At 38.8% G+C, this 18,706-nt stretch overlaps 1 protein-coding gene across 5 annotated transcripts in view; it reads right to left on the reverse strand.

Annotated features, from left to right (window-relative positions):
- Positions 1-18,706, reverse strand: part of SETX (senataxin) — a 38,193-nt gene that overhangs the window by 19,371 nt on the left and 116 nt on the right. For 2 of the 5 annotated variants that reach the window (XM_080402930.1, XM_080402928.1), the window contains exons 1-14: positions 17,938-18,658; positions 16,954-17,134; positions 14,907-15,117; positions 14,594-14,703; positions 12,483-12,702; positions 12,067-12,186; positions 10,880-11,051; positions 9,277-9,367; positions 3,863-8,422; positions 3,056-3,158; positions 2,352-2,528; positions 1,436-1,665; positions 734-901; positions 22-178 (exon numbers count right to left, since the gene is read on the reverse strand). In XM_080402930.1, the coding sequence (XP_080259056.1) occupies positions 22-178; positions 734-901; positions 1,436-1,665; positions 2,352-2,528; positions 3,056-3,158; positions 3,863-8,422; positions 9,277-9,367; positions 10,880-11,051; positions 12,067-12,186; positions 12,483-12,702; positions 14,594-14,703; positions 14,907-15,117; positions 16,954-17,133 (6,499 nt within the window). In that variant the 5' untranslated portion in view covers position 17,134; positions 17,938-18,658. Of the gene's footprint in view, positions 1-21; positions 179-733; positions 902-1,435; positions 1,666-2,351; positions 2,529-3,055; positions 3,159-3,862; positions 8,423-9,276; positions 9,368-10,879; positions 11,052-12,066; positions 12,187-12,482; positions 12,703-14,593; positions 14,704-14,906; positions 15,118-16,953; positions 17,135-17,937; positions 18,663-18,706 lie in introns of those variants that run through there. The other 3 variants (XM_080402932.1, XM_080402931.1, XM_080402929.1) reach the window with 2 other exon arrangements.

Consider the following 18,706-nt stretch of genomic DNA (forward strand, 5'->3'; position numbering starts at 1 on the left):
GAATTTTGAAATAATCCATACCCAAAGGCTCCTGTCTGTTTTGGCATTTTTCCTTAAATGCAATGATGATCTTTTTCATGAGTTCATCAACAGCAGCATTTGATGGTGCACAAACTAGAAAACGGTTTGGCTTGATCTTGGAATTTGTTTTTTTAGTTGTTTTCTCGTTCCTAGTGTTCTGTAGATTAATTAACAATAAACCAAGACAGGCTCTTTAAATTGTTTTCGTTTGTGATTTAAAAGTCAGACTGTAGGCTCATCTTAATCAGCATGCAGAGTATGGGGACTACTGCACTTGAACCCCTCTTAAGCTACGTCTTATGTTGAGTAAGAAGTCAAATGTATTAATACTATTTGCATAAATTCCCTTCAACAACGATGTACATGATTAATCTACTGGATGCTAATATGAAAACCATTAAATGGGACAGGCCAAACAACATTCCTCAATACATAAAAATATTAAGGTTTTTTTTTGTAACAAGTGTTTATACTACTGATTGTGCAGTTTTCTTGATTTTACTTTTTAAGTTCTGTAAAATAAGTTTTCCAAGATGCCCAAAAGGTATTAATTCCACCTTTATGCCCTGTACAGATTTAATTAAATCAGCTTAATGAATAACACCCCCAGTAATTATCAACACTACACTTCCATTTAGTTCAAGCTATCATTGACTTCCACTGGGAAACCAAACACCAGCACATGACAATCACATACATTGGATTCACTTACTTCTCTCAACACAAGAGACAGAAGTCCAACAATAGTTTTAGACTTCCCTGTTCCAGGGGGGCCGTGGATGAGGCAGATCTTGGGAAGCACTGGATGTTGCTTTACCATAGCATAAGCTGTCTCAATGGCTCTCTTTTGATCTTCATTGTATTCATTCAGATCTAATACCTGAAGGTAACGGACAAGGGGAAAATAACATATTACTTAATGTTGATCATACCTCCCATGTTCATTTTGTATATTTTCAGAATGTCCCCCACCCCTCTAGCTACAACTCAGAAACCTGAAGGGCATGGAAGGCTTTTGATTCTAGGTTTGCTCTACATGCACACCCAACCCTGATTCAAAAACTGTTAATGAAGGCTTCACTTACACACCTTTATTTCACATTACCTTTTCCATATGACGCCTGATTTCTTGAACAGACACCTCTCCGGCAAGGGAAAAAAAAACCTGTAAGCTGCTTGAAGTCCACTACTAGTATCGACATCAATACAGCAGAAATACCTGAGCAGATTCAGACTCCTCTCTCCCCACCCAATCAACCCACTCTGAAAAGCACAGCACCCCAATGCTTTTGAAACCTGGCTGTTTGTGCTTGGTCATTTCAAAAACAGCACACAAAACCAGTTTTGAGAAACTCACAGGGTCCAAATGCCCACTTTGTCACCCCTAACTATCACTTCTAGCAGCAGCACTTACAGCACTTCCTGAAGCTACAGGCAAGTCTCTGGGACAGAAGTCACTGTAACTTGGATTTAAGATGGGTTTAAGCAGGGGACTCCTGTTCAATAGTAGTAGACCTCTGAATTTTCGATGTGTGGTCACCAGGGAGCCAACCACCACACACTTCACTTGCTTATTTATGAAGAATGACAAATTGCCTCGAGTTTGCACAGAAAGATGACAGATGGTATGCTGTTCCTTTTGTCCTATTAAAATGGAGAGGAGAAAAAAACAAACAAACAAATCACAAATTGTGAATTCAAAAGAATATCCAAATTGTTAACTGAAAGATATTCAAACAGGTCACTAGAAGAATTCACCAGAACCAAGTGCTGCCTTCTACTAGGGAGCCAAAAACTAATTCTTGCAAAAAAACCCAAACACCAGCACCATCATCCCACACAAAAAAAAAACCCCAAAACAACCAAACCCCACACTCCAAAACAAACCAAAAACCAAAACAGTGCTCTGTAAAATAACTCGGATCACTGTTTTAATCGGGCAGCGTTAGTCTTGATGCTTGATAATCCTGGTAATCCACAACTTCAGTTCCAGAAGACAGTGGAAGTTCTAGTTAGTGAGACACTGAAGTTCATGGCCCTTCCTAAAGATGTATGGCAAAGCACTTAATCGTCATTAGTTTCTGTTCTTACATGAAGTATTAACATCTGTATTGAAGGAATTCCCTAGAAAAATGCATGGAAAGCAGGTCTGCAGCTTCAGTTCCTGGCTTTTTATGAAGCCTCTAGTATGGAACACACATACTACAGTGGAAAAGCAAGTCCATTTCCTCTGAGGTAAGTGATATATTACAACTAGCAACAGCCAGCTATGAAGATGCATTTTACAGTAATAAGAACAATCCACTTTCATTTCAGCCCCATTTACTTACTAGTTAAACAGCCAGATGCACGACCAAATCGTGTCACAAGACCAACGTGATTCACCATATGGCTCTCCACTTCACTTTCTTCCCTAAAGCTGTCTTTTTCCTTTTGGACCACCAAAAAGACTAAGTCATCCTCCTTTGGATTAAGCTGCCTTGCCAAATCACTTTCTTGAAAATGAGCTAGTAAAAATACATTTAAAATTACAAAATTGAAAGGACTATGGTTACAATACTTTCATAACTATGGTTACTATACTTTCATACCAGTACTACAATTAACATTTATTATATATACTTCAGTAATACCTATCTGTAACTTTTAAAGTTATTAAAAGCTATAGCAGAAGTCTATGAAGACTTATAACTCCATCCTGCATTCCTAAGCCTGAACAGAGCGCTGTAGAGCAAGTGATAGACTATTTTTATTTACCAAAAGAAGGTGAAACAAAATCCCAAATAAGTGAGGTGGAAAGTGTTCCAACAGCAATCAAATAACCTTTTGTACTGAAGACACAAATCCCCTGCTAAATACGTACTTCTGTTACTTGTGCTCTGTAAAATAGCAAATTCAGGATCCTTTCTGTATTTAAAGCAAATAAAAAAAAAAAACCTACCTGCAAGTGCTAGCTCATTACAAGGTATTATCTACTTGAAAAGTAGAAGAGAGTTTTATTGAAAAAAACAAAAACCACCCCAAAAACTCTTACCCGTAAATTCTGCTGTATTCAAGTCAGCATAGAAGTTCTGTAAGTAGAAGTAGTAACTCTTCTCCTCTCTTACTCTCTGGTTTTCTATCCACTCTTGTGCCAGCTACGTGTTGGAAAGTAAAAGCCGAATAAAGATACTTCCAAGGGTATAGTGCATCAAAAGAATAGCTTAGTATGACTTAAAGGGTAAACACACTAAGCAAAACCAAAAGAAAGCTGTGAAGTACAAGACATCGAAGTCTCACCCGTTTCTTTCTTAATATATGCATACACATTACATAGAAACACACAGGGCAAGCAAAAGTGCTTCCTCCCCACACACACACCCTTTCGTGTACTTTCTTATACAGCTCTTCGGAGTGAACATGGGTTTCCCCTTTTGCATTTTCACCTTAAAATACCAGCATTAGCCTGTTACTGACTTCATTTTCTACCTTATTTCTACAGGAGAAGTGACGCAATGACTGAACGTGAAAGCATGCAGGCTTTAATTGAAGGAACTGTACTTCATCACTATTAAAGTTTTCAAAGATTTCTGTTTTAAGCTTTATATGCTATAAAGGGGAACCACTTCCTTTCTTCCTCCTTTTGCATGCTATTGTGAATTAAAGAAAAAAATTTCATTGAGGTGGTGACAGTCCTCAATCTTAAGCATAACTGTTCAGATTATTTCCCCCAAATCATTCCTCTATTCAGATCTGTACCAGAACATTTTCAGAAGACAAAGGACATAAACCAGTTTTTAATCTCTTGGTAAAATGTACTATAAACTGATGAAAACAAATCAAGAGGCAGATAGCTACTTACAGTTTCAAAGGCATTTAGCATCATCAAGGGGAAAAATGTATTAAAATAGTCATTGTATCCCTGAAATCGGACAGGAACAGAAGCTACTACAGACTGCAAGAGAGTACTTGGAGGTCCAAACTGGCTGAGGTTCATAAACATGTCGTAAGTCCACTTTAGAACTTCATTAACAAAAATACTATGATCACGCTGCTGAGTGCCAAGAAAGGAAGAATAATATGGTTCTTGGGCAGGCCTTCTGGAAATATTTGAAGCATTGTCATTCTGTCTGTTTCCTGACTGGAGAACATTAGAAATACGGGGTTGAGACACATTACTGAAACTTGAAGACTTGCAGGTTTGATTTCCTACTGGAATACCCTTTGCATTTGGTGGCCTGACCACGACTGGTTTTGCTGCATTCACTTTGCTTTTTGAAGGTGGTGGTAACTTTTTAATATCTTCGAGATCCTTGCTGAAGGCTGCATTCCGTGAAGAACTTGCTGAGCTGAAAATTTTGGTAGTGGAAGGCTTTCTTGTTTTAGAAAGTGGCATGAAAGACGGTTTGGCAAACAAGTGATCAGCTTCCGAGCTGGTGGCTGAATGCTTACTACAGTACTCTACTGGCTTTTCCACTTTTTCCATACAGTCTTTGTACTTACACTTCACAACAGTCAAGGATTCATTCTGCTGAAGGCTTTCAGCAGTATCAGTTTCCTCTGGTTTGTTACCAACTTCAACGTTAACTTGAACACTTTCCTCCTCAGAACATAATTCCATATCCACAGGATCTGACTGAGTTAAAAACAGATCATCATCATCATCTTCACTGTTTTCATTCAATTTACACCCATTTTCTTTTGAAGTTGTCTTCTCACACTTGGGCTGGACAATGCGACATCCTCCTGGAGGTTCATCTTTATCATCTCCAACACATGCAACAGAAAAGAGACTTGAATCCATAGGTACAGGAGGAACCCTCATACTGTTATCCTCTGATTTTCTGTTTGAACCTGAAGAATTAGGCATTTGAGAGAGACATGTCTTCTCCTCCACACACAGGCTTTCAAATATTCTCTCACTGGCAGAGGAAGAGTCAGCCTCTTTTCTTTTTTCCTCTCTCTGGTTTTCAACAGACGCCCACTCAAAAGTTTTAGGCTTTTGCTTCATAGTTTTTACAACCACTTTGCTAACTTTTCTGTTTCTACTTTCAGAACTTCCTGCAAGATTTTTCACTCTGGCACTTTTGGGGGGCCTCATCTGCCTTAAAAACTGAAGGTCTTGGCAGGCTAACATTTTTTTATTATGTTTTATAGACAAACTCTGAGGAGCAATTAGTTTAACCTTCTGTTTCTGTGCAACTCCAACTCTCCCTGCAGCTTTGCCATAGCTGCGCAGTTGAGCTAGACTCTCTAAAGAGCGCTGGGATAAATCAAATGCTTTGCGGGGTGCCTTCTTCAGACCAAGTTTTTCCACAGTTGATGTTGGCGCAGGACACTGCCGAACCTTCCTTGGAGGAACCACAGCAGGCATTGACCTGCCAGGTTGAGAATTTTTTTGAATACTTTGAAGCAGGTTTTTATTTTGTGCTGTTTTAAAAACAGGAGAGGCTTTAGGACTTCTTTGAACAGTTCTTGCTACTTTAGATTTTGCTATATTCTTCCGTGGGCTTGCACTATTCTTCTTAAGGGCCAACTTTGAAGCTAATGAGATGTTAGATGTACATGCTCTGGGTTGAGTCAATTCTGAATCCAGGGTCAAGTCTTTAGCAACAGTATCCTTGTCTGCAAAACCCTCCAGTTCATCTTTTGCATTTCCCTTGCTAACAGATTCCTGCAGTGCTGAATTAGTTACTTCGTTTGTATTATCAGATTTTATCTGATGAGACACATTTTCTATCTGCTTTTCTGCCAAGTCTGTTGCTGCTTCTTCCGTGGTATTGTCACTTATGTAATCCACATCATAACCCCACTGATTCGTGCAATCATTCAGGAAGTCATCTGAACTAGTACTGTCAACCTCTGTTGAAACACAACCTTGTTTATACTCCTGAGTTTCTTCCATACTATATGCTTGAGTATCTTGCCAAACAGAAAAGACATCATCTTCTGTTTCAAATTCAAAGTACTGAGATTCACACTCTTCGAGAGACATCTTTGATTCTACTTTGCTATCACTATTAGAAATGCAGCTAGAAGTTGAAGGCTGCTTTTCAGGACACACATCTTCATCAATTTTCTTTGTTTCCTTCTTGTTAGGCACACCTCCTTCATCAGAAGAGTCTGAAATTATGACGACTTGATTGTCAGGGCAATCTACATCGCAGGGAGACTTGGTATTCTGGCCATCACTGGAAGATCTTACAGCACCTTTCACTTTCCTTTTAATATCACATACATTATGATGTACTGCGCTTTCTTGGCTTGAATCAAAGGGAAAATTGACACTTTTGGCATATGCAGTTAAAGATAATTTATTGAGTTCTTTATCAACCTGGGAGTCTGTTAAAGTATTATCTTCAGAAACCATCTTCATAAAATCCTCCTCTTTCTTCCCCACTGCATTATTCTCTCTCTTGAAATATTCTGAAAATTTGAACAACCTGTCACTTGATTCACACTTCACTGACAGTGGCCTGATCTGAGCAGCAGGACTGGACATATCCCTCTTTTTTTCAGAGGTAGATGGAACATGACTGTTTGCTGAAGTTTTATCCATACAAACGATCTTTGAAATTTGACTTTTAGAGTCATATTTAACAGAGTAATTTAAATCAGGCTGTTCCCGGTCTGAAGTTTGCATGTCAGTGTCTTTCTTAAACACAGACTTCAACAATGAACTTGGTTTTTCATCAGTGGATTCTTTTTTCAGTAAGGTGTCATTAATCCCTGAGAGCAAATCATTGCCATCTTCATTTTCCTGCATACCAGGTTCATTTTTAGAGGAGACAGAACAATCTTTTGGTGTTTCTTTTGGTATCTGTTTAGTGGGAAACAGTCTGGATTGAAACACACTGTTGACACTTTTCTTCTGTGTACTTTCACAACACCTCGAAGATGGAGTATTGACAGAGGTTTCATTTTCACACACAGTACTCTGTCCCTGATGTTTATGACAATCTTTGCTCGTACATTGATAGTCAGTGCAAAACACAGGTTGTTTTGCCTCTCCTTTTGAAGCACTTGTTGCTAAACTGCAGTTTTTCAATTTGTATGGCTTCACTAGCTGCAATACTTTTGAAGGGCATTCAGTTTTCTGTATCTTGTTTTTCAAATTCATCAGTCTAGGCACATCTACTTTAAACTTCAAAGAGGAACTGGGAGACATACTGCTTTCCTTTAGATCTGAGCTGTGAACATGTTCTGGAGAACCAATACGAGTTTGAGCAGCCAGGCATGTTGGTGTTGTGGGTTCTGCTTCACTTTTGTTTTCTAACTCGCCACCTCTTCTGAAATCTGAATGCTGGGCACTTGGATTAAAGCACTCGTTATCCTTATTGCATTTCCCTCCCACAAGATCATTGTTCCCGTCTTCCTGAAAGTTCCCACATACTCTTGCTGCCAAAGCGTTCTGTGGGCAGATATATTCCTGAGTTGTCCAGTCATTAACTTCCTTTTTAATATTCAAGAGGCCTTCAGTGGATGTCCAAGAGCTTGAACTTTCAGATGCATCCCTACATTCCTCTTCACAGGTACTCTTTCCAGTAGGGAACAGGTTCTCTTGGCAATCTTCATCTCCACCTTCCTTTGACATGACAGCAAATGGTGAACAAAGGTCACCCCTGCCATGTACACTCATCCTACATCTATCACCACCTGCACTCTTCTCTTGCTTTATAGAAACAGCAGGCAAATTTGTAGAGTTTGCATTGTTTCCTGCAGCCACAGAGGTATTCAATGCTCTGCCCTTTATACTTCTTATAACTTGCTTTAAACATATTTGTAATTCCTGGGTTTCCTGGATGTTCAGTTGCCAACCTAAAGATAGATTTCCTCGCAGAAGAAGATTGAGTTTGTCTAGGTACTGCTTGCAAAGAGCATGCTGCCCAATTTGATAGCCTTCTCTAAGAAGGCTGCGTATCAACTGCACACACGCGTGCTGCACAGAGTTAGAAGCTTGTAAAGATACCGCTGATGAACCTCTCACACAATGTCCAGATGCTTTTTCAGTGCATCGTGTAAATGCTATAGCTGGAAGCTTAGCACATCTCACCACGGCTTCCACCCATTCTTGGGAGCTAATCCACAGCAAATGCAGGCACTTTTTATTTCTGTGTAGCTCAATAATGGACACCAAGATCAGGAGAAAAAATTCAGAGATTTTGTCACACTGCTGGATTCTTTCATTGAGAATATTCTTGATTTCTGAGCAGAGGTAGTGAATGACCTCTACTATATATGCTACACCCAAGTCCTTGAGATCCATAAGTGACTGGACAAAAGGGATGAACCACAGAAATGTGCTGTGATGGACACGCATATCTCTGCCAATATCAGACTGAAGCACATTAGCCAGTGTTTGCATATCTTCGTACATGTTGGGGCAGTAGTCTGGACAAATGGCAGTCTTCCATCCAGTATCCTGAAAAATAAATTCACCACACATCATCCCCATTACACACATCTGCACAGTTTAATCTCCCAGGTTTTTTTTCTAGCTGTAAAGGTTAATTTCTTTCAAATACATGTTCATTAAATAGTAACATCTCTTATATCCTAATGTAGTTCAGATTTTAACTTAAATGCAAAAAATAAAAAAATCAAACTAATGTATGTATAAGGAACTAATCTCCTAAATTGTAACTCATGAAGTGTAAAGTAGTATTTCCTTTAAAAACAAATTCTCCAAAGATGTCGTTATGCTGACGTAATTTAACCTCAATCAAATATACATTCAAAGCCTTTGAAAGGCATTTCATAAACAAAACAAAGAACATTCACAAATGTTTATTCTCCTTTATAACATATATATATAATAGTGCCATTTTAGACAACAGTCCCATATCTGAAAGTACATCAAAGCGTACATCACTACTCCATACTCAACGTATTAGTTTAAAATCCTGAGAAACAAAACGTAAAATACATAAACACAATCAGCAACTTTTTTTAAAAAACGAATTCATATTTTCGCTGAGGTAACAATGTTTGTTTCAATCTTGATACAAATTCTTGGCCTTTAATACCATCCCTGCCTAATTCTAAAACATGTTCTTCTTACAGCCTGAAAGTACCAGTTAAACAAGAAGTGGCCACACTGGCTGCTGTTTAACATACGTCACTGTTGTGTGCCTTATTTAGTATATTTTTTCTTTACTACATTACTAGTAGAAACAGAATTATCTTCCACTCCATGTTTTATAGATGGTTTAAACTGACAGTGCCATTCAGTGATCACAGTTCAAAGAACAGGGCAGTAAAATACTGGTTGAATACCTTTTGAGGCTTTTCTGTGTTATAATTATACACAATCTGACTGCAAGTAACCGTATCATCATTGTAGTCCCACTCCGGTTCAGATTTTGTCCTAAAAAGAAATACAAATCATTATAGGTTCCACACAACTAACTAAAACTATAAGAAAGCCAACCAGCCAAGACACGAATTTCAGTTTTCAGATACTGACCATCTGACTATTAGAACTTGTCTGTGATGAAACATACCGATGAAGAGATATCATATTTAAAATGGTAGAGCTTGTTCTATCCTGCTTGTAAGAGAAGGGGGGGAAGAGAAGGCCTCAGGAAAAAGCTTTCTACTGAGCCGTGGATTTGACTACCTAGAACAGAGACCCAGAAGAACTCCATTTTCTTTGAATTTTCTATGCATAAATGCAGCTCAACAGGGCTGCATACTCATAAACTTTGTATGCACTATTTGAACACAACACTCAAATAGCTGATTTAACTGAAGAAAGTCTCCCTTTAACATGCATTCCTCAGCTATCGAAAGCATTCCATGTATACGTATCTGTAGCTATCCATAACATATAAAAATACTGAACATTTAAGACATTGTCAAAGTTGAATCAAAATATATGACAGGAAAACAGTAAACAACTGGTATAGTTATCCAGGTACTGTTTTCCACCAACTTTTTACAATTTGGCACAATTCCAGTTTTCCAAAACAGAAGGTGTTCCTGAAGTCTTGAGGCCTGGATTCTGACAGAAATCCTTAAAAGGGACGATCTGCCAAAATATGGGAGTTCAAATTTACGTAACAAAATTCTGTTCCCATAGAAGGGATTTCCACACTTCCTAACAGTACTAACCAACTACTTCTGCACTGAATAAACACTTCACATAATTAACTTTCTGTTAAATATGGACAATATTGTCACTCAGAAATGATCCACAAAATCCATTTTATCAGGATATAAGTATATCAAGACAAAACCTTCCAAAACCTATGTGTATTAAAGCACTTCCTTTCAGCAGTTCACTGTTATCCAAGCTATTAAAGGACAGTTCCATGAATCTCACTTTATTAGCCTCCCTGAAAGGAATACATCTGCAAAAGGAGTAAAATTTTTAAGACCATACAGTACCATTGATTAAATTTAACCTTGAGAAACATTTAAGTCTTTACAAAAGCTGAAAGTAAACTCAAATCAGTTGTCACCTGGAACTACAGTAAAATCTGAAACTGTTATCCACCAAAAATCCCATAATTTTACCAAGAGTCTCAGACACGGCAATCTTCATTGAAATGCAAATTGATTATAGCAATAAACAAACACTGAACAAAGTTAGCAGCCTTCCTGATTCAGGGGAAAAAAAAAAATATCCTGAAAAGTGTAACAGACATCACGGTAGTCAAAAAGCATGTATTTTTTAGAAGAACCTCACAAGCTTGGGGGACCTACTTCATCTTTTCATTGCTTGAAGTTGGCAACATAAGATATTATTTTTTTTTTACTTGCCACCTCCCTCCCCCAACACAAATTAAGGCAGCACTGACAAGAAAACCAAGACCAAGCTAGTACACTACCTGGTATTAAAATCATAAAACTGTTCTAGTCTCTTCATAAAACTGACCTCTTAAAGCTACTGCGTATATTTTTTATTTCATTGTTGTAGCTCTCACTGTTGATAATGGTTTGAAAGGCCTGGACAGGATCAATAAGCTGACCCCACACTTTAGATCCGAGCTGATCCAAAATAACCATGAAACAATGTAGCGCTGGCCAGAAGGGGTCAGTAGAATCATCTGAAACATATGAGTAATATTGGGGAGAGTTGAAATGCAAGAGTCCTGGACATTCGTACGCTAAGCTGAAGTTGAGAGTAGTTGGTTTTCATTGATTTTTCTTAAATACTAACATTAAAAGATACACAGTCTAGTAAGTTACAACTATACTTTCGAACTCAGAAAAAGAATAGAAAAAGTCAAACTTGCTTATCTGTATGGACACTGCTCCGTACACAGTCTTAAATCAACAGCAACCTGAATAACTATTACTAACATTTCCCAGCTCTATGAAATTGATTCTTCCACACAGATTTTTGCACTACTGTTCTAAAAAGTGGATACAACTTAGACTGCTATGACAGTTTCTACTTCAACTCTAAGCTAGAAGCAATTGATTTTCCTTCAAGCATGTTCTTCCTCCAACACGTAAGATAATATCATATCCTCAATAAATGTACTAGGCTTATAAAGATCTAGCCATTTAAAAGGCAGCCCTGGTCTTGAGCTCACGTGTCATTCCCAGGCTATGCCATGGCACATGGCCTGCAAGAACAGCCCAAGGGCTACCAGTCTAAGTTCTGAAGTCTAAATTCCCAATTGCAAAAGGGCTTCCCTCAAACAGATGGACAAAAGAGTCAAATTTTAAGCAAGCTGCGGCAACTCAGAAGGCAGCGTTTCTTCATCTTAGGACTCAAAACTCAAACTTCATGCCACACTGAAGTGTGCATCCCCGTAAAACCTGTACATTAAATGAAAACAATATGGTAGAAATCATAGATTTGTCCTCTCAACACCTCTAAGTCAGCCTTACGCAAAGCACCACCATCCCTCCTCCACTGAAGAGTGAGCTTGAATACCATTTGTCAGTATTGCCCAAATATTGTGCAATATTGGCCATCTTCCAGAAGATAAGCCTTGCTTAAAATCACCTTAGCATTACACTACTAAGAATTTACTCAATTAAACAAGGAAGTTTGGTAAAGATGAAAAGCAAGCTCTGAACTGTCTTAATCTCAGTATCAAAATTAGTTACCAGCTGCTTCTGCCTCCATGGTGTGAAGTATAGACTGCATGAAATCATTTTGTTTGTCTGGGCCCAGTAACAAGGAGTCCATAGCTTGTTCTTCCAGCACTGTTAGCAACATACAAATCCCTACAAAAAGGAAAAAAAAAAAAGCAACCTGTCCATATATTTGCAAAAAACTAATTTTCACCAAATCATGGACCATTTTCCAAATGCCATTACCAGTGTAACACTTGACCAAAGATTAGCAGCAGCATGAAACTAACTAAACACTATCTTGCTACTGCAGTTGCAATGTTCAATCTTCCCATTTGACATGCCCCCAAAATAAACAGCACCTATGAAGTAACAGAGCTCTAACTTGAAAAAGGTGCTTACAAGATGGGAAAGACTATACATACAAATTCATTTCTGATTATACTCACCTAGCCAATAGTTCTTGTAGTTAGCAGTATCATATAAATGAGATGGCAGAAGGATGAGTTTACCCTTTTCAATCATTGAAGAGCCGTAAATATCTGGATTCTCAAAGAGCCCCAACTCAATAACTTTGAACAAGCAAGTCAGCACTTCCTGTAAGTCATAATAATCATCCCTGTCAACCTTCCCTAAATTCCTTGCTGTTAGGATGGCCCATCGACGAATCTTAAGGATTGAAACAAAAGTTATTAATGAAAAGAACAAATAAAAATCACAATGCTGTAAGATGAGGACACTGCTGCTACAAATTGGACAGAAGTATATTTTTCTAAAGTAAGGTCTCATAATTGCAAGTAAGAGTTTTTTTCCAAAATAACCTTAGAAAAAGGCTTGTATACCTACAAGATGTAACAAAGTTAAAATTCAGGGTAATAGTTACACATAAAACTCTTTGGGATTCATGTGTATTTGAGTTTGTGTTTGCTTTTTATTGTTTAAGCATTACTGACCAACATTTTCTATTTGGATAACTGTATACTACTACTGTAACAACAGATGTGAAGTTGTGCTGTCAGCACAGGACACTTGTCATTTCTTGCCTTGGTGAAATCGTTCTCTGACCTACTGAGAAAGCTTCAGAGTTTGAGAAAGTGTGAAGTACAATACTATTAAACCTTCTACTGTTTCTTAGGACAACCTGAAATTTTGTACTCCATGTTGGTGTTTCACTAAGCCAGCCTTGGAAATGGCACAAGCCACAACCTGCTCACCAGCCATGCAAATATAACCTGACTTTCCAAAGCTGTATCAAATGAGGTGGAAAAAAGATGGTACGAACACACACTCTCACAATATAAACAAGCAGCCCAGCTGAGTTACAATTCAATACTCCTTTGAGTTACACATCTGAATTCAATTTACAGATAAACATACCACACAGGGCCTTTTCTAAGGTCATGAAAAGAAAGCACTCAAGTCTCCCTTCAGTATTAATATGGTGCAAGAAACCAGAAGTCACTGGTCCAACCAGGCCTGCCCAACTGCAGCAGGGTGTATGTTCCTAAGTCTTCTGTGTATCACTGTTTGTCAGTACTCTTCCTTATTATTGATACCAGTTTCACTTCTAGGATGTGTATATGTAGTTTGAAGGAACAGTCTTCTTGCTGGATTATACATCATCTTCAAAACAATGCAAAAACACAGGCACACATCTGTACTGTTTTGAGACTGTCAGGTCTTTTTGTAATCCCTCAAATCCTTTTAACCAGCAAAAAAATAGAAGTGTTGGTAACAACTGCAATTGCAAAGCCTCTCAACCCTATCAATCTAGACACCACCAGCATTCCAAAATTTCTTTTTGTTAGTTTCTTAAGAGACTGGATTCAAAATGAGAGCAATCTCTGCTATGTACACTAGCACAAATGATAACAAGATCAGCTGACACTTCTAAATATCAGAAAGAAGGGAGCTCTCCTGTTTACACTTTCAAATGAACTTTTGATCTCTGGCTGTTCAATATTAAAATATCCCATATGGATTCAGACACAAACAAAAAAAAAAAAAAATCTGCAGTTTTGAGTTGTTCCACCATGTAATACCCAAATCAATTAAAAATCAACATTGCCTCCTTGTAATGACAAAATTCAGTGACAATTTAAGAGGAAGCGCACTGCTGAACACCTCTTCTTGCAAGTAACTACTATTCTCTCTTTTTCAATTTTTAAGGTTCTGAGTATTACTGAAACATGAAAGCATCTAGGAATGGAGAAAGAACAGGGAAGGAGAAGAGGATTAATATACTAAATTACAAACTCTGGCCCATTTGAGAAGAATTCTGTTTGGAGTATAGGACAGAAATTTGCAGTTTGATTGAACATTTGTAACTTCGGCTGACTAAATGCAAAAAATAAAGTGATTCTAGAAGAGTCTTCTCTGCTTCAGCAAGCGTAACTATATTCCTACTGAAATCTCATTTTCATATATAAAGAAAAAATACAGAAAATCAAACACTTAAAATTATGAATGCTACTGTTTTCACATTCTTGCTATTGAAAATAAGAATCTGTTCTGATGCTATTTAAAACAAAGTTTTAGTGGAACAGAAAAAGTAACTTACCACTTCATTCGGGTGCACCAAAAAGAGATAAATTCCTGGATATTTCTCAAAGACCTGAAAGGAGTTGTGACTTTGTTCCATTCTACAGAGCACTTCCACACACAGCTCACCTAAAAGGATAAAACACTGTTATAGTAAGGAATAATTTATATGATCACAAAACAACAAAACCCTGCACTATTCAGTGTCAAAATAAATGTAAAATACATATACACATACACAGTGCTTTCAGTTTAACTACTATTTGTTATTTTCACCTCCTTCAGTAGAAACAGTACCATTCTCTTCCAACTGTATACAGTAAGATACATACTGACTTTATCATGCAGCAGCAGATACGGATATTTCAGTATTTCTACGAGGGGCACTCGTAGGTTATTCTCAAAATCTGGGCCCACATAACCAGACAGTGGTGTCTCTCCATTCTCATCCACTATAAACAACTCATCATCTTCTCCATCTTCTTCTCGCATGGATTTCTCAATGTGGGCAACAAGACGGGAGGTTTCCAACTTCCACAGGACCTATTCAGCAGGGAAAACAAACTAATCAAACTGCACTTGTGAAGAAAGTGATTAACGACATTATTACCACATGCAGAAACCTTAACTAGACTTCCAAAACTTAAAATTTCATTTTGAAGTTTCTTTCCAAGCGTGGTGTGAAGTAATGAAGTCTTGACATGGGAATCCAGATTGTGCAAATCACAAAACTCTCGCTTCAGAGTTAAGATTACGAAGTAATTTTTATAAGAGTGGCATTCAAACCAGAAGCATTTTTAAAACTGTTAAATATCCAAAAACCATTCAATAATTATCTCAGGCCATAGGTTAGTCACAAAACTTCGTTCCACTGACCAATATAAAGAATTGCACGATACCGAAAACAACCAGGAAAGTGGGAAAAGCAATTTTAGCATCTCGCCTTCTCATGTATTTCTCAATGTATTAGTGGAAGGGAGTGAACATAAACAATGCAAACAGACTGACTTACTGAATTTTTGTAGGGGATTCAGCTCTGTCATGGTTTAACCCCAGCTGGTAAATAAGTACCACGCAGCCACTCGCTCACTCCCCGGCCCCTCACACTGAGGGATGGGGAGCAGAGTTGGAAAGGAATGTCCAACCCAAGGGTTCAGATAAGAACAGTTTAATAATTGAAATAGAGTAAAAATAAAAGAAAAATAATAACAATAATGACAATAACAGTTATAATGAAAAGGGGAAGGGAAAGAAAATCCAGAGGGAAAGGAAGAAACACCTGGTACCCAATGCAACTGCTCACCACCCACCGACCATGCCCAGCCAGTCCCTGAGTAATGACCTGCCCATCCTGGCCACCCCACCAGGTACACACACCAAGCGTGAGGCTTGGTCAGCTGCCCTGGCTGTGCCCCTTCCCAATTCCTGGTGCCCCTCCAGCCTTTTCACTAACAAGGCCTAAGGAACTGAAAGGTCTCACATCAAAGCCAAAACACAGCACTGTACTAGCTCCTGAGAAAATGATTAACTCCATCCCAGCTGAAACCAGGACAAGCTCACTGAACACTACTCATCTAAACTAACTGCTCCAAACCTCAATTAGAAACCAAGGTTATTTCCTACAATTAACAGTCCAGCCACTCCACTTATTTCCAATCTAAGCTCAGATGGGATTGCCCTCCACAGAAATCTAGCTGACTAATTTAAAGAGCAACTTTTTAGACGTCTGAAATATGACCAATTAGCTACAAATAGCCATTTTACATATATATACACATAAGGGAAAATAACCTTTCCAAAATATAAAATTGGACACTAATGAGGGAGAATTACAAAAGCCTTATAACAAAATAAAGAGGCTTTTTAACTTTTTGGGTTTTAATCGCATAATCTCACAGGCTTACAAGATCAGCTCTCCAAAATTTGAGCATCACAGAAAACTATGAATGAGAAATGAAAGCAAACCAAAACAAAACAAACCCAAGAAGAGAGAGAAGAAGAAAATACTTTAAAGAAAAAGAGCTGTTAATTTGTTTGGCAGGTGTTCTTTTTTTCAGACATCAAACCATCACAGCATGAATAAAGTTCAAGCTATCACGTCTAGTCGGCAACTTCCCCCTACTGTTTTAGTTCTTGCTAATTTAGTGATATGCAAAACAATAGGGTCATCTTGTTTTACCATCAGTTCTTTGCAACTCAATATAAAAAAAGCAGTTAAAAAACAAAGTACCCTACTCCCAAAAACCAGTAAACCACAACCCCTGCACAAACTCCCCCCTACACCGAGGCTGGACCACAGAAGACTCTTATGAAGTTTTCTTTCAGTTCTGAGTCCTCCTACTCAGTAATGAGCAAAAGCCAAAGTCTTTTATTAATTACCTCATGCAACCTTGGCAATTTCTCCCTGGCTTTGTGGTATTCAACCACACACTCCAAGCAGTAGCAGAGATCATCATTGGATCCTTCGAAATCTTCCAGGGGCAACTGTTTAGAAGCATAGCTCTTCAGGAACTCAGTGGTGTCAGAACCACTAGGTGTACACCATCGACATGTGCTCATTCTTTGGATGGAAAAGAGAAGGAATTAACAGAAGTCCAAAGACTGAAAGTGGAAAAATACTTCCTTTCAGCCACAACAATACCTAATTTTCAAGTGTGATGAGTTTCATTAGCAGTATACAATGTTCTTGTATCACACAGGTGCACGCAATAAAACCAAGAAACACAGATTAAAGCATTAAATGAGCATTACAGAAAAATGCCTGCTGAATAGCAAACATTAAGAGTAAAGCACCATGAAGTCAAACTGCATAATTTGCACCCTAGGCCTAGGAAACAAAATGTGAAAATTCACTTTACATGCTAAAAAAACCCTCTTGCACACTTAACACATACTTTCCAGAACTACAATGCTAAAGTTCATTATATTGCTTTACTGACATCTGTGGGATCTAGATTTAATAAAGCACAAAATTTAATTAGCTTTTTTCCTTAATCTACTGCTAAAATTTATAGGTCAACAAATCCCTGTTGTCAAAAGCAAAGAATATTTATACAGAACTTTCCTGTCTTCGTTATTACTACAGTTAGAAAACATCGTAAAATTCTCACTACAAATTGCTTCCTCTAAAAATAAAAGTTCTTCACTAAGCAGCCATACGGTCATCTCTGATCCTACTAGTCTGAAAAACTCAACAGAATACTAGAAAAGCATGAACACTTGAACTAACTGTGTAAAAGGAAAGATGGTAGCTGCTTCTGTTATTCAGCATAACAAAAAATGCAGGAGAAATCTAGATAAAGCAAGATCATGCATTTCCCCATACATACATGCACATGGGGGCGGGGGAAATACAGTATTTACATTTGGAAAAGAAGCTATTTGATGTGCAGGTGTGCCAGGTCACATGGTGGGAAAGAGAAGGGTGCTGCCCTGCAGCCAGGGAAGGAGGCTGACACCCTCAGCCATACATGCCCTCGAGCGCAGCACAGCAAAGCTGTTATCTTCAATAATCCATCCCCTGGTGACCAAGGCTTGACGGTGATGGTGTTCCAAAGATCTAGAGCAAAACGGTAAAGCATCGGAAAGCGGTTAAGTTCACGTGTTATAGACTAAGAATTACTTTGGTATTTAGAGTAACATAAACACACATTTACTGAGGTGGCAAGTATGGCTCACACCTGAATCCCGTCACGCAAACGCGGGCAAGACAGTATCTATCGCACCTTTTTCTACCACAAAGTGTAAAAACTTATCTACGCAGGTTAACAAGCGCGCAGGGACACAGAAACCCCGGCCGCGCACTGAACCCTTTGCTCGTAACGCTCCGCTGCCGCCGCGTCCCAACGGCCGCGCACCGACGGGTTCCGGCACCCGCCGCCGGGCCGCTTGAGACAAAGCAGCTTCGCTTTCCCGGTTTAAGGCGCCACAGCCGCTCCCCGTGACGCCAATAGCTCCTCCAAACGTCCCCTCCCCGGCAGCCCTGCCCGGGGCCCGCCACCCCAAAAGGGACCGGAGCCCAGAGCTGCACTGCTTGCTTCCCGCCAAGCAGGCCCGGGCCGGCCCAGCGGGTCCGCACCGCCGAAACAAAGGGAAACCCCAGCGGCACTAGGCCCCCCAGCAAAGGCAGCAG

Source organism: Falco punctatus (assembly GCF_963210335.1).
Source record: "Falco punctatus genome assembly, chromosome: 9".
Lineage (NCBI taxonomy): Eukaryota > Metazoa > Chordata > Aves > Falconiformes > Falconidae > Falco > Falco punctatus.